Source organism: Lepidochelys kempii, chromosome 5, assembly GCF_965140265.1.
Source record: "Lepidochelys kempii isolate rLepKem1 chromosome 5, rLepKem1.hap2, whole genome shotgun sequence".
Taxonomy (NCBI): domain Eukaryota; kingdom Metazoa; phylum Chordata; order Testudines; family Cheloniidae; genus Lepidochelys; species Lepidochelys kempii.
Window position 1 is genome coordinate 101,304,445 of NC_133260.1, and position 13,565 is coordinate 101,318,009.

Genomic DNA, 13,565 nt, shown 5'->3' on the forward strand with positions numbered 1-13,565 from the left:
GATCCCATTGCCTAGACTTCACCTTCCTTATAAATTAAAGAAAGCTCAGATTAAGGCTCCAGAGACAAAAACAAATGAATAAAAAGGGGAGGGGAGCGATGCAGTACAAAAGATGAAGAAAACTGCAAAAAATATGCATGGCCTATTTATGCCACCTACTGGATTTTTACTGAAGTATATTTTCAGTGGGTTTGGGCGGTACAGTCAGACACTCTGATCTTGCAAGCACTTGCACGTGTGAGTAAAGTGACTCATGTGAGTAGGCCCATTGACTTTGATGAGATTACTCACATAAGTAAAGATACACATATGCTGAAGTGATCATAGAATTGGAGCCATATGTCTCTTTATTCTGCTAATTTGATGATCAGGCAGCAGCTAGGATACTTAGGGCTTATAGCAAGTTGCAGAGGTTGATGGCATGTTGAAGTGAGTCTGCCAAACTGACACATCATGATGTGCTCAGTGCTGTCAGCAGTAGCTAAAGATCCTAGTTGGGGAGGGTGCGGGGGAGTTGGAATTCCCAGCATAAGAAGGTACAATAACATCTCAGATAAGTCTGTCTCATAAACGTTTCCTGCTGTACATAGACTATAATGACAATTAAATGGGTGCTGTGGGGGTATTGCTGTCTGTATTGGAGTATGTCATCACTGTTTCAATTTGGGGCAGTGGAAGCAGTGCCATCTAGCAGGCACTCTTGGGGACGGTGGGCTTTGTACCAGCATTTAAGAGGATGTGGTGTAGCAGGCTCTGCCTTCTTTACCATCTTTTCCCACCCCCTGTGTAGAGGTTAGCATTGACAGCCGCCCAGACCAACATATTCCATGTGCTTCCTGAGCACAAGGACTCCCACTAGAGTCAATCCCCTGTGAGTGATGTTCCAGGTGGGGAGAGGGTCCTAGCATCATCTCCCTCCCCTAGACATCATACATGAACCTAACATGGTGGGGCCCTGTTTTACACTTTGTTCTGAAGGTGCTGGTGTTCATGGACATTCTGATCTCATCCATTGCAAGACCCAGTTGCTGTGAAAGCCCTGTCTTCTTTACCCATGAGTCTCGCCCCTCAGGTTGATAGTTCCATCCTCCCACTGCACCATAGCTGTTGCAGGAAGCTACAATCGTGCAGCGTGAGGTGGTCCCTCAGGCAGGAATCACTATGAAGACTGGGACCAACACCTGGGGTTTGCCCCTGTATTCAATGGGGAGCTGGTAAAGGGTCACCGCGAGTGCCTGTGTAGTAGCTAAGCATGTTGGATGCTATGTTCTCTGACCCAGGTGGAGGTAAGAACCAGTGAATCACATTCATACACGTACAAGATGTAGGCTGTTTTTTTTAACTGTGGCAAAGAAACAAGCAAGAGTCTTCATTTAATCATAGAATATCAGGGTTGCAAGAGACCTCAGGAGGTCATCTAGTCCAAACCCTTGCTCAAAGCAGGACCAATCCCCAGTTTTTGCCCCAGATCCCTAAATGCAGTGGTGAGCTGGAGCCGGTTTGCACCGGTTCATGCGAACCAGTTGTTAAATTTTGAAGCCGGTTTAAAACCAGTTGTTAAAGGGGTGGGCAAACTCCGGCCTGCGGGCCACATCCAGCCCGCAGGACCATCCTGTCTGGCCCGCCTGAGCTCTCAGCTGGGGAGGCTCCCCTGAGAATCCCTTTTAAATTTTTACTCACCCGGCGGCGCTCCGGCGGCACTTTGGCGGCGCGTCCTTCACTTGCTCCGGGTTTTCGGCGGTGCGTCCTTCACTCCCTCCGGACTTCGGCGGCACTTCGGCAGCATGTCCTTCAGTGCCGCTGAAGACCCGGTGCGACTCAAGGACCTGGTGCCGAAGTGCCGCCGAAGACCCAGAGCAAGTGAAGGAACCGGTTCTTCAGCTTTTGGCAGCTCATCACTGCCTAAATGGTCCCCTCAAGGATTGAACTCACAGCCCTGGGTTTAGCAGGCCAATGCTCAAATCACTGAGCTATCCCTCCCGCCTTAATAAGAAGTCCAAATATAAATCAAAACAAATTAGACATTTCAGAATAATACAGTCTTTGGAAAGAGACTGGTGCTGTAGAAAGTTGTCCGTTTTTCCACAGAACCACTACAAGAGCAATGGAACAAGAGCAATGGAACCTTCCTCCCCCTGCTCTCCCAACATGAAGGGCCATCTTCAGTGGGTGAGAGGATAAGTCTCAGTGCTCAGTTCAGGACTCAGTCCAGCAAGGGACTGAATGTACCTCACTCCACTGCTTTCTGTGGAGCTGATAGCCCCTCACTTCACAGGAGGGGCAAATCTCACAGAACAGGGTCCTTAATTCTTGGTCATCAAGACTAGTAATCAGTGCCAAACCTGGATGTTTTGACACGTGTCTGCTGGATCTAGACTGACACCCACCCATCAGTACAGTGGCTCCAATCAATACAACAAAAGCATTCAGCCATACTCAGTGGTCTGCCAACAGGCTCCATACTCAGTAAACAGTGTGAGGGATATTTTTATACAAGGTTAAATTTTATACTTTAAATCTCAAGCAAATGTTAAAGCTAAAGGACAATTACAGAGAAATTGTTGTTACGCAAGAGCAAAAATATCCTTTGCCTCCTTTATTTTTTGCTATTTCAGTGGAGCCATTAACATATTTCTGAAGAACTTATTTCACATAGGCCATCTAACAGCCATCAGACAGTAGCAATGTTTGGTCACTGCTATCATGGGCTGGATTCAAATAGGCCCACAGATGGGGGGAAACTTGCACCCATCAGCAAAGTCCTCTTCATCCCCAGATGAGCCAGTAATGCCCCCACCACTCTCTTAGTTACACAAACAACTTTTGGGCCTTCCAAGACACCATGAAACTCCTGGCAGCATCCCTACAGATCCCATTAGAAGAGGTTCAAGTGTGTCGCCAGTCTGTGGTGGACATTCAGAAAATCACCTATTCGCACAGTTTTTGCAAACCCCTGCCACTATCCAGCCCACCTGTAAGCAGGCAGATAAAAAAAGTACCATATTCCAGCCAAAGGAATAGAGCATTTCTTTTCCCACCCTACTCCCAATTCCCTAGTGGTGGACGTGGCTAATGAAAGAAATCGACAAACCTGCTCCCAACCTTCTCCTTACGATAGAGTTCAAATGTTTAGACCTCTTGGGTAGAAAGAGCTATTCCTCGGTGGCTCTCCAATTTCAGGTGACCAAACTACCAAGCTCTATTGGCAAAATATGCCTTTAACCCGTATTCCAAGTTCACACATTGTATTGAACATCTTCCATCGGACCAGAGAGAACAATTTCAGGCCTTCATCTTGGAGGGTCAATTGATAGTTAAAACCTCCCTTTAAGCTGCTCTAGATGCTGCACTTGTGGCTTCCAGGTCCATAGCCATGGCTGTGGTTACATGGAGAGCATCTTGACTCCAGTCTTCTGGTCTCCCGACAGAGAAGCAGAACTCAATTGAAGACCTGCCTTTGGAAGGGCCTAAGCTCTTCAGTACTGACACATACTCCTCCCTCCATACCCAGAAGGACTCAAGGACAACCTTACGGTCTCTGGGAATTTACATCCTTGCAACAAAAAGAGCCTCAGAAAACAGGACCTATCCATGCCAAACTTTTCCCAGATCTTCAAACTTTCCGAGGAGGAGATCTAGACTTCAGAAAACAGGACCACACCCCCAATAACATCATCTACACCTCCCTCTAAGAAACAGTTTTGACATCTCAGTCGAGGACTGTAAGCAACCTACTTTCTTGGATCCTCTGCTACACGATTCCATCCGTCCCTGTATGGAGACTGACTATTCCACTTCCTCCCTGCCTGGGAACAGGTTACCTCAGACAAATGGATCTTGGAGGTGATCAAAGGAGGCAAGAGCTGGTAGGCTTCTATCCCTAGTTCCCAAGCGGGAGAAGATGGAGACTGATTCTCGACCTCAGAAACCTGAACACCTATATCCTTTCCCAGCACTTCAGGATGGTGATGCTAATCACTATAAACCCATCCTTAGATCTCGTTCATCACCCTTAAGCTCCAAAACGCCTACTTTCATGTAGCTATCCCCCCATCCCACAAATGTTTCCTATGTTTCATAGTAGGCTCAGAACCATGCCAGTATCAAGTCCTTCCCTTCGGACTTTCCACAGTCCTGGGGGTATTTACAAAACTTATTTCAACAGTGGCGGCCCATTTATGTCAATGGAGTGTAGCAGTATTCCCATGGCTTTTTAAAATCTTTTCTCCTTTATTTTTTCTCCCCTTCTCTTTTCTTTGTACCTCCTCTCTATTCCCACCTGTTTTCTGGCTGCTACGCTTTTTCATGTGCGTCTTGGATCTGACCCAACTCCCCCTTTCCGAGAGTCAGAGGGAGTTTTCCATTGTCTTCAATGAGAATTGTATCAAGCCCCTAGAGATCAACAATTGCCAGTCTCAAAAGCATATAGAACGTCAGAGACTGGAACCTGTTTGTTTCACTTTGCTGCTTCACTTGTACATGGACTAAAACATCAGAGGACTGATCCAATGCTCCTTGGAATCTTTTCATTGACTTCAATGAGTGTTGGATCAGACTTCAAAATAGGAAGCAGCGAGCAGCTCACTCCATATTAACCTTCTTCAAACACTGACTAAAATGAACATCATCCATTTAACAGACACATTTAGTTCTGTCCCAAACAAACGTTTGTTTTCCTCTGTACTATTACTGTAAGTGTATTGACATCAAAAATGTTGAACCATTAAAGTGAGGTTAGAAAAAATTTTCATTCACATCAAATATATAATTCTTGTATCAAGACAACCTATGTTTCCTCTGCTTTTCTTTGTTGGGCACCTGATTTGGGGGTTATTGTCACATATTTGGGACTCGGGAGCTATCACTTAGTAACAGTGATTTCAAATGTGAAATTCCTAGTTGGAGGGAAAGCCACACAAGTATCTTGAAGCTGCATCCTGAGGTAAATAATTTGTTGCAATGTACTTAGCAAATAATAATGCAATATTGCCCCCTGGATGTATATGGCACTCTATTCACATAGGGCCATGTCACGGTTCCTTCCCCACTCTGAACTCTAGGGTACAGATGTGGGGACCTGCATAAAAACCTCCTAAGCTTATTTTTACCAGCTTAGGTTAAAACTTCCCCAAGGTACAAACTATTTTCCTTTTTCCCTTGGACTTTATTGCTGCCACCACCAAGCGTCTAACAGATATATACCTGGAAAAGAGCCCGCTTGGAAACGTCTTTCCCCCCAAAATCCTCCCCAAACCCTACACCCCCTTTCCTGGGGAAGGCTTGATAAAAATCCTCACCAATTTACATAGATGAACACAGACCCAAACCCTTGAATCTTAAGAACAATGAAAAAAACAATCAGGTTCTTAAAAGAAGAATTTTAATAGAAGAAAAAGTAAAAGAATCACCTCTGTAAAATCAGGATGGTAAATACCTTACAGGGTACTCAGATTCAAAACATAGAGAATCCCTCTAGGCAAAACCTTAAGTTACAAAAAGACACAAAAACAGGAATATACATTCCATTCAGCACAGCTTACTTTCTCAGCCATTTAAACAAACAGAATCTAACGCATATCTAACTAGATTACTTACAAAGGTCTAAGACTCCATTCCTGTTCTGTCCCCGGCAAATGTATCCCACAGACAGACAGAGAGAGAGGTTTTTTTTTCTCCCTCCCTCTAGCTTTTGAAAGTATCCTGTCTCCTCATTGGTCATTTTGGTCAGGTGCCAGTGAGGTTATCCTAGCTTCTTAACCCTTTACAGGTGAAAGGGTTTTTCCTCTAGCCAGGGGGGATTTTAAAGGTGTTTACCCTTCCCTTTATATTTATGACAGGCCAGATTCAGAGGTGAGTTTAAGGGTATGTCTATACTACAATGTAAGCCCAGCATTCAAATTCAGGAGCAAGACTAATCCCCCTAATCCCCTCTTGGTTCAATGGCTCTCAGCACCCCCATTATACAAATTGCTCCAGAACCCCTGGTCCCAGGACCCCACAGGGGTGGAGGGTCCGAAACTGAGTCAAACCAGGACCCAGGGTTCAAGTCCTATTGCTTTGCAGTGTAGACGCAGCCCCACTGGACTTGTGCTCTGGGAGTCTTCCCAAACTATTCCACCTGGTTAAAGCAGTGTTTTCCCCAGGAATTGAAATTAGAGAAGGTGTTCGAATTTACAGGGGAATGAGAGCTGAGGGGTGAGACTGTGAGGGTGAAGGTGGGCTGTTTGGCACCATATTAAAAACCGAAAAATACATAATTGTTTTAGATTTCTAATGAAAAATTAAAATATATTTAATTAAAATTGACTTTTGAAAAAGTAATTAGAATATATTATTAAAAATGTTTAGTACAGAAACTCCCCAAGATAACGATATCTCGAGATAGTGACAATACGAGATAATGACATTGGCAAATACTGCTTTTTAAAAATCCTTGGCCTACTAGGAAACCTATATTTAAATAAGGTTTCACAGTAGCAGCCGTGTTAGTCTGTATTTGCAAAAAGAAAAGGAGTACTTGTGGCACCTTAGAGACTAAAAAATTTATTTGAGCATAAGCTTTCGTGAGCTACAGCTCACTTCATCGGATGCATCCACAAGTACTCACTTTCTTTTTATATTTATATAAGTTTCCCAGTTGCAAATCCAACATTCTGGATCCAAACATCCAAACATCCAAAGTCACTGAAACATACTAATTTAGTTGTCCCAAGAATGAGAAATTATATTAATTCCTCTTATATATGCATGAACTTTCATGAAATTTCAATTAAAAAAGAGGAGTTAAGCGTACTGTCTTTGTCTGGTTGCTGTCAGTAAGTTTTGTACATTTTTGTTGGCAAAGCGCTAACTTTCAGCCCCAAATTTTATAACACCAAAACATCATAAAACAGCAATAAACATCATTTGAATTTATGATGATTTACTGCTGTTTATACATCATAATTTGAAATTATTAGGTTGGTCAACATCATCAAAATGAATACGCTGACACTGTCATAACAAACACAGCTGTATGAGGAAGCTAGTCTTTGTTCATACTTTTCAAACTTATTATGCTTTTTCAGGCACAAGTATTTTATCATATATATGCTTTTAAAGTGTGTATTAATGGTTCAATTTCAATTCAAATTTCCAACCAACAACTAAATGGACTTTTTTTTTTCTAACTAGAAATTTTTGTAAACAACTAGATCTAGGTGGAAAATGACTAAATTGGCCACACTGCAATGAAACTAATTGACCACTAGGAGGGAATGGGTGAGTTAGGGAGGATGTAGGGAAATCCATAAGGGGAAATCGAGGCAGGGAGTGCCTGGAGCACCCAGCGTGGCCAATAGGGGGTGCTACAGGGCAGCCATGCCCTATGACATGCACGCTACCATTGCGCAAGAGATTCTATATGGTACCACTTTATAAATAATCTCTGAATTTAAGCCATGTCCTGACTCCAAGGACCTTACTTTAATTTGGAAGGCTTGAATGCAGAAAGATAAGAAGGAGCTGTGTTACAAGTGGATAGAATTCCAGTCAACCAGTGATGAAAGACTGACTGAAAGAAATATGCTTTAAGGGGAGACTTCAAGGAAGAGATGGAGGGTGCTTACAGCACAGGAGAAGCAAGGCTGTATTTTATGCCCCAGATCCACAAAGATATGTAGGCTTCTAATTTACATTTAAAATCAGTGCACTTCTTTGGTAAGAATCACATCTGTCCCAGAGGATGGGATTCTTACAAGTGGAGTCTTAGTATAGGAATTATTTTTGTCCCAGACCACTCTATGCAGTTGATTCTTATAAATGGAGTGCACTGTACCTTTGGATCGGGGTCTGCATATTTTATTTATTTATTTTTCAGTGTGAATCGTGGACATACCTCTTAACTTATCAAATCGCCAGTGAGGTGGATCCTTAGCAGGGAGATGCACTTGTTTAGGATGCGTTTTAGGATGAGTGCGTCAGGCAGCTGGTGTATGTGTAAAATCTTGTCAAATGAGCAGGTTCCAGCTGGAGTCCCTGAGACATAATAAACATGGCACCCCAATGGTATTTTTATTGTGGGGCTCTTAAAAAGAGCTGAAATGCAGTTTAAAATGCAACTCTCTCTCCATCCCCAAGGGACCTGCTACCCGAGATTTGTAAATCAACTTCTCTTGGATTTTTGTGTAATATCTTATTTAGATTGTCTCACTTCTTCCCAGCCCTGGAGCCAAGGCGGCATGGACCTGGTCTGCTCAGCGCCCTGGGCCCTGCAGCAGCAGCTGGCCGGGCGGGAAGAAGGGGGAGGAGCTGGCAGGGAGAGGCCGGGGTTTGCTTCGCTTTCTCTCTCCTCCCGGGGAACGTTCCAAAAAGTATCCAGCGTTCTGAAAAAAGTAGCGAATGTTCCAAACCTGCAGCAGCCCGCCCGCCAAAACTCAGCCAACACAGGGGGCAGGAGCTGGTGTGGCCAGTGTTACTCCCGCTGCTGCTGCGGCAACCGCAGCTTCCAACTGGGCAAAAGGTGGGGGCAGCTGTCTTGTTTGGGCCGCATCGCAGCGACTCCTTCTGATGCAGCAGGAATTGGCTAATACGTGTTAGCCGAACCTCTCTTCTCCCAGCCACACCCCAGCCCCTGAAACATTAACTCCTTCCCCCGTCCCTAACTGTGCGGGCGAGCCAACCGGTCCGGGACGATGCCCAATGACTCATTCAACAAGCCCTCGGCTTCTTCGGACCATCATGCCCAGGGGGGTAAGATGAGCAGCTTCGGGAAAGCCGCCGTTCTGATGGCTGCTACTACTCCTGCCGGAGGTGGAGGGGGTGCCGGGGTCTTGGCTCAAGCCGCCGCCACCGCCGCCTCGGGAAAGAAGTCTCCCCGTCTCCCCAAGTGTGCCCGGTGCAGGAACCACGGCTACTCCTCGCCACTGAAAGGGCACAAGAGGTTCTGCATGTGGAGGGACTGTCAGTGTAAAAAATGCAGCCTGATCGCAGAGCGACAGCGGGTGATGGCAGCCCAGGTGAGCTGGGGATAAAGGAGGACCAGGCCTCCTCGATTGAATCAAAAAAGGGGCCAAGGGTGGTGGAATGTGTCTTTCCTAGCACCTGTCTGAAACGCAGATACTTGACAGGCACACGAAGCTCCCTGCAGTGCAGAGAGAGGGGTTTAAAAGCTCTTATTTCAGGTTGTCACTCACGTGCACAATAACAGTTGCCCCACGGATGCAGGTTCTGCTCGACAGCAGTCACTAGAAAAGCTCTCGCAAGAATATACACCCTGCTCCCCAAAGCCTCTTTCCCCTCAAATCTCCTCCAGTGTCTCCATGTTTCCCTCTAGACCCACTAGGCTGATGCTTTGCGGATGGCACATCTCTTATTACTCCAGACTGTCCGTTAAAACAGAGACTTGCGGAATTCAATCCACCCTGCACCTCCTCCCCGCCTTTGATTATTTGCCATTATATGGTTTCCATTTGCCATAACTACTAAAATACATTCTTGTTTACAAATAAATTTCATAAAACCTTTAAAACCTACCTAGAGGCCTGCTAAGCCTTTTATTCATCTAAATTATCGGCAACGTGTCATTCCCTTCAGATGTTTTGGATAGTGTCCATAAAAGCGTATGTGCGATCTGTCCTCGTGTGTGTTTCACCGGTTTCGGTATTTATAAACTGCTCAGAGTATGTTTTGAAAATGAACTTCCAAAGACATTAAATAAGTGCCCACATATATTTGCTTAAGTCTACCTTTGTAGTTTGACCGAGAATTGCTAAGTTTGTAAATGGAGTTGAATAGTTGCATTTCACAGATGTGAAGATAATGATACATACCCGGTTTTCTAGATGAATGGAAATGAATTCAATTATGTTTTACAAAACTAGAGTTTAACGCATGCTTGTTTTTCCCTTTTGTAATCAACAACCTAAACTTGTAACCTAAATCTACAACAGAAAAAGGAAAAATCTTCTGAAGAGCATGCGGATCTGTTTGAGTTAAAACACCCCAATGAAGTCACGCTGGAGCCATGAAACATTTGTGTTTTAGAATTGGCAAAGAAACTGAAACAGAAACATTTAAAAAGCAGATTCTTGTCACACACTGTTTTTTTCCTGTTAACAAATGACCACATATTTCCTCAACAGTTTGATATGTATATTTAATTTACCTTATGTAAGCAAATAGTTACTTGTTTTCAAACTGTAAAATATTGATCTAAGTGGATGGAAGCATCTGAACTCGTTAAAGGGACCTAAAAGGACCATATATTTTACTTGCTCCTGATACAGACACAGATTCAAGATTTGGGAGTTTAACCTGTGTTGATTGCAGAAGCTGGTCCAATATGGTATTTTTATGAAATCTAACTGGGTTTTTTACATATACTATCATACATATTTTGTTTAATCCTCTAACCGATGTAATGAATCAAAGAGTAACACATGATTCTCTTAATAGGAAAACACTTACCTCAAGAAAAAAAAATTCTTTAAATTTTGGAATTACAGTATGCAAAAGGAAAGAACAAAATGGTTGGATTTTTTTTAATCTGAATAAAAATGCTTTACTTTGCTGCTATCTCCAGATAATGTGGTCTTGAAGAGCATCCTGTATTGAGTAAATGAATGTGAATGCTTTTCTTTATAAATTGGTATGACATTTTGACGCTTTACTTACAGCAATATTCAGAAGTGGTTTTAGTAAGTAGCAGATAACTCATATAGCAGATTTTGAATAATTTGTGAATGTATTTCCATTGCAAAAATGAGTAAAAATAAAATATGTTTATAAACTTTAAATTCTATTAAGACATTCAAGATGCAAGATTTCCAATGAAAATTTTTGGTGATGCATTTTCTATTGTCAAATACAACTTCACTTACCCTACATGGATATTTTTTGGAAAAATCTTCTTCATGTAAGATCAGCTAATTTTCATATTTTTGTAGGTAACTATTTAAGTTAATTATCTTAAAAATAATTGGGGATCTGATCAACTCAATGAATGGTGGGAGCAGAATTGAGTTGTAGTTTTCCAGTTTGACATGCTTATTTTTTCTGATGTTTTCTGTGTTTTTAGGTGTACTGTGGTTCATTTCTAAGAGTAAAAAAATATTTTTAGTAGTGTTTTAAAAACATGTTTCCCTTGAATTATCTGTTTAAAAAATATTGGCCATTCAATGTCTTATGCTCTTGAGTTGCGCTAGTTTTAAACTTAAAACTGGAAACTAATAATTGGTGCTGGTACTCTGCCCCCCCTGGCTTGAAGGGGTTTCGATTATATACAGGATTTACAGTTTGGTTCAATAGCTCTCAGCACCCCAACTATAAAAATTGTTCCAGCACCACTGAAACTAATAGTAGCTAATAGTTCAAGCTTGGTCCAGTCCTGCATGGGAGTAACTTTACGCACGTAAGTAGTCCCATTGAAATCTGAGTTATACATGTAAATGTTTGCAGGATTGAATCCATATGAATCCAATTCTGCAAACCCATGCTTATGTGAGTAACTCTGTGTGTTTAAGGGCTTCTTGGATGAGAAAGATTGTGTGGCTTTGAGATGCAACATCCTGTTTTGCATTCCGTACTTGTGCAATTTTACTAGAATAAATTATTTGCAGTCATTAGGCTTACTTATGTGAGTAAATGTTGCAGGACTGAAATCTATGCATCCGATGAAGTGAGCTGTAGCTCACGAAAGCTCATGCTCAAATAAATTGGTTAGTCTCTAAGGTGCCACAAGTACTCCTTTTCTTTTTGCGAATACAGACTAACACGGCTGTTACTCTGAATTCTGCAAGTGGTTGTCTCTCAGAACTTCCAGAATCCAAATTAACTATAATTCCCTTGCTCTGTGACTGAAGTGTGTGGCTGGTTGACATATTTTTTAAAACCTTGCAGTGTTGGGGTCAAGTCCCATCCCAGTCCCTGTTCTTGGACCAGGTCATGTACTCCCATTTCCCCCAAATATTGTTGGTTTTAGAAGGTCTTTCTTAGAATACTACAGTGATTATTTTGGAAAAATTATAGGTGCTTTTTTACCTCACTGGACATAATACACAGAGATCCTGTTGTGACACCCTGTGAAAAAGAACCATTTGAAACTGTAAAAGTATCAGTAAAAGTATCAGATTCTGTACAGATTGTTCTCATGCTGCTAGGTAGCTTCTATAATATGATTAACTCCTCTCTGCACATAGGCCTAGATCCCCAAAGGTATTTAAGCTCCTGAGTTTCTTCCTACCACCTGTGTTGATCTCGACCCTAGACCTCATTGTGCCTTATTTGGGACTGCTGTCCTTACCTAACCCAGAGCTTCCTGGAAGTGCTGAATGTTCCCAAACATCATTTCAGTTGAATTTTTTTATGTATAGGAGTTAAGATCCTTAAAATCTTCACTTACCACTCCCAATATATTTTGGAATGACCCATTTCCAGCAGGTGGAATCTTCTAGCACCATTCAGCTGATAGGTTGCTGCTAGATTTTGCAAATGAAATTCCAAGAGTTTGTGTTGGAAGATGTTTTTGTTACAAGAACAATTATTAAAAATGCTGCTTTTTTGGGGTACAGCATCATTACAAAAGTAAAGAAAAATAACACTGTTCAATATACGTAGTATTGAGGGAAAGGGAGGGTCTAGGTAAATTATACTGTGACATCTCAAAAACTGTGCCCCAAAAAATACATGGTCACCTCTTGTAAGTTGGAGGCTGATTTCCACAATTCAAATGCAAACATGGACCAAACTGCCACCTGTATGGGAAATCACAGCATAGGGGATTATAAACTCTGATGCCATGTCTGTGCTAGCCAAATGACTCGTTAGTGACAAGGGGTGTTAGCCGTGGGTGCAGCTAACTGCTGTTTAGCTACCACTGCAGACAAGGAGAAATGGTGCTGAGAACTGCAGCACAATGGTTTTCCCCCAGGAATAGACATACCCCTGGTTGTCTGCCAGCGTGTACATCACCTCGTCTAGATATTTACCTACTTTTACAACAGGCTACATAAAAAGCTGTAGCAAAGTCAGTACAAACTAAAATTTCATACAGACAATGACTTGTTTATATTGCTCTAGATACTATACACTGAAATGTAAGTACAATATTTATATTCCCATGGATTTATTTTATAATTCTGTGGTAAAAATGAGACAATCAGCCATTTTTCAGGAATAGTGTGCTGTGACACTTTTGTATTTTTATGTCTGATTTTGTAAGCAAGTAGTTTTTAAGTGAGGTGAACCTTGAGGTAGGCAAGACAAATCAGACTCCCGAAAGGGGTACAGTAGTCTGGAAACGTCGAGAGACACTGCTGTAGTGGGATGTGTGGATGACCTCTCTTTCTGAAGTGGTGCAGAACATGGTTTGTTTGTACTTACACTTGTAAAAGCTATTTTTGGTGCCGGTTGTGACATTTGTTGTCAGCAACAGGTTGTCTACATGAGCAAAACAAGGGTATCGTTTGCTAGCTCAGAGTTTCCTCTGGTTGTATGTATTGGTAGGATTGCTGTAGAATGAAGGGGAAGTTCAGGCCACAGAACCCATGGATCTGGGGTTCATTTATGTGGGAGGCATGTGTGTCTTG

General features: G+C 42.5%; 1 protein-coding gene across 1 annotated transcript in view; it reads left to right on the top strand.

The window, feature by feature from the left end:
• The first annotated feature begins 8,672 nt into the window (after positions 1-8,672).
• DMRT1 (doublesex and mab-3 related transcription factor 1) overlaps positions 8,673-13,565 on the top strand; it is an 85,213-nt gene continuing 80,320 nt past the window's right edge. The window contains exon 1 of the mRNA XM_073346247.1: positions 8,673-8,996. Within this exon, the coding sequence (XP_073202348.1) occupies positions 8,673-8,996 (324 nt within the window). The remainder of the gene's footprint in view (positions 8,997-13,565) is intronic.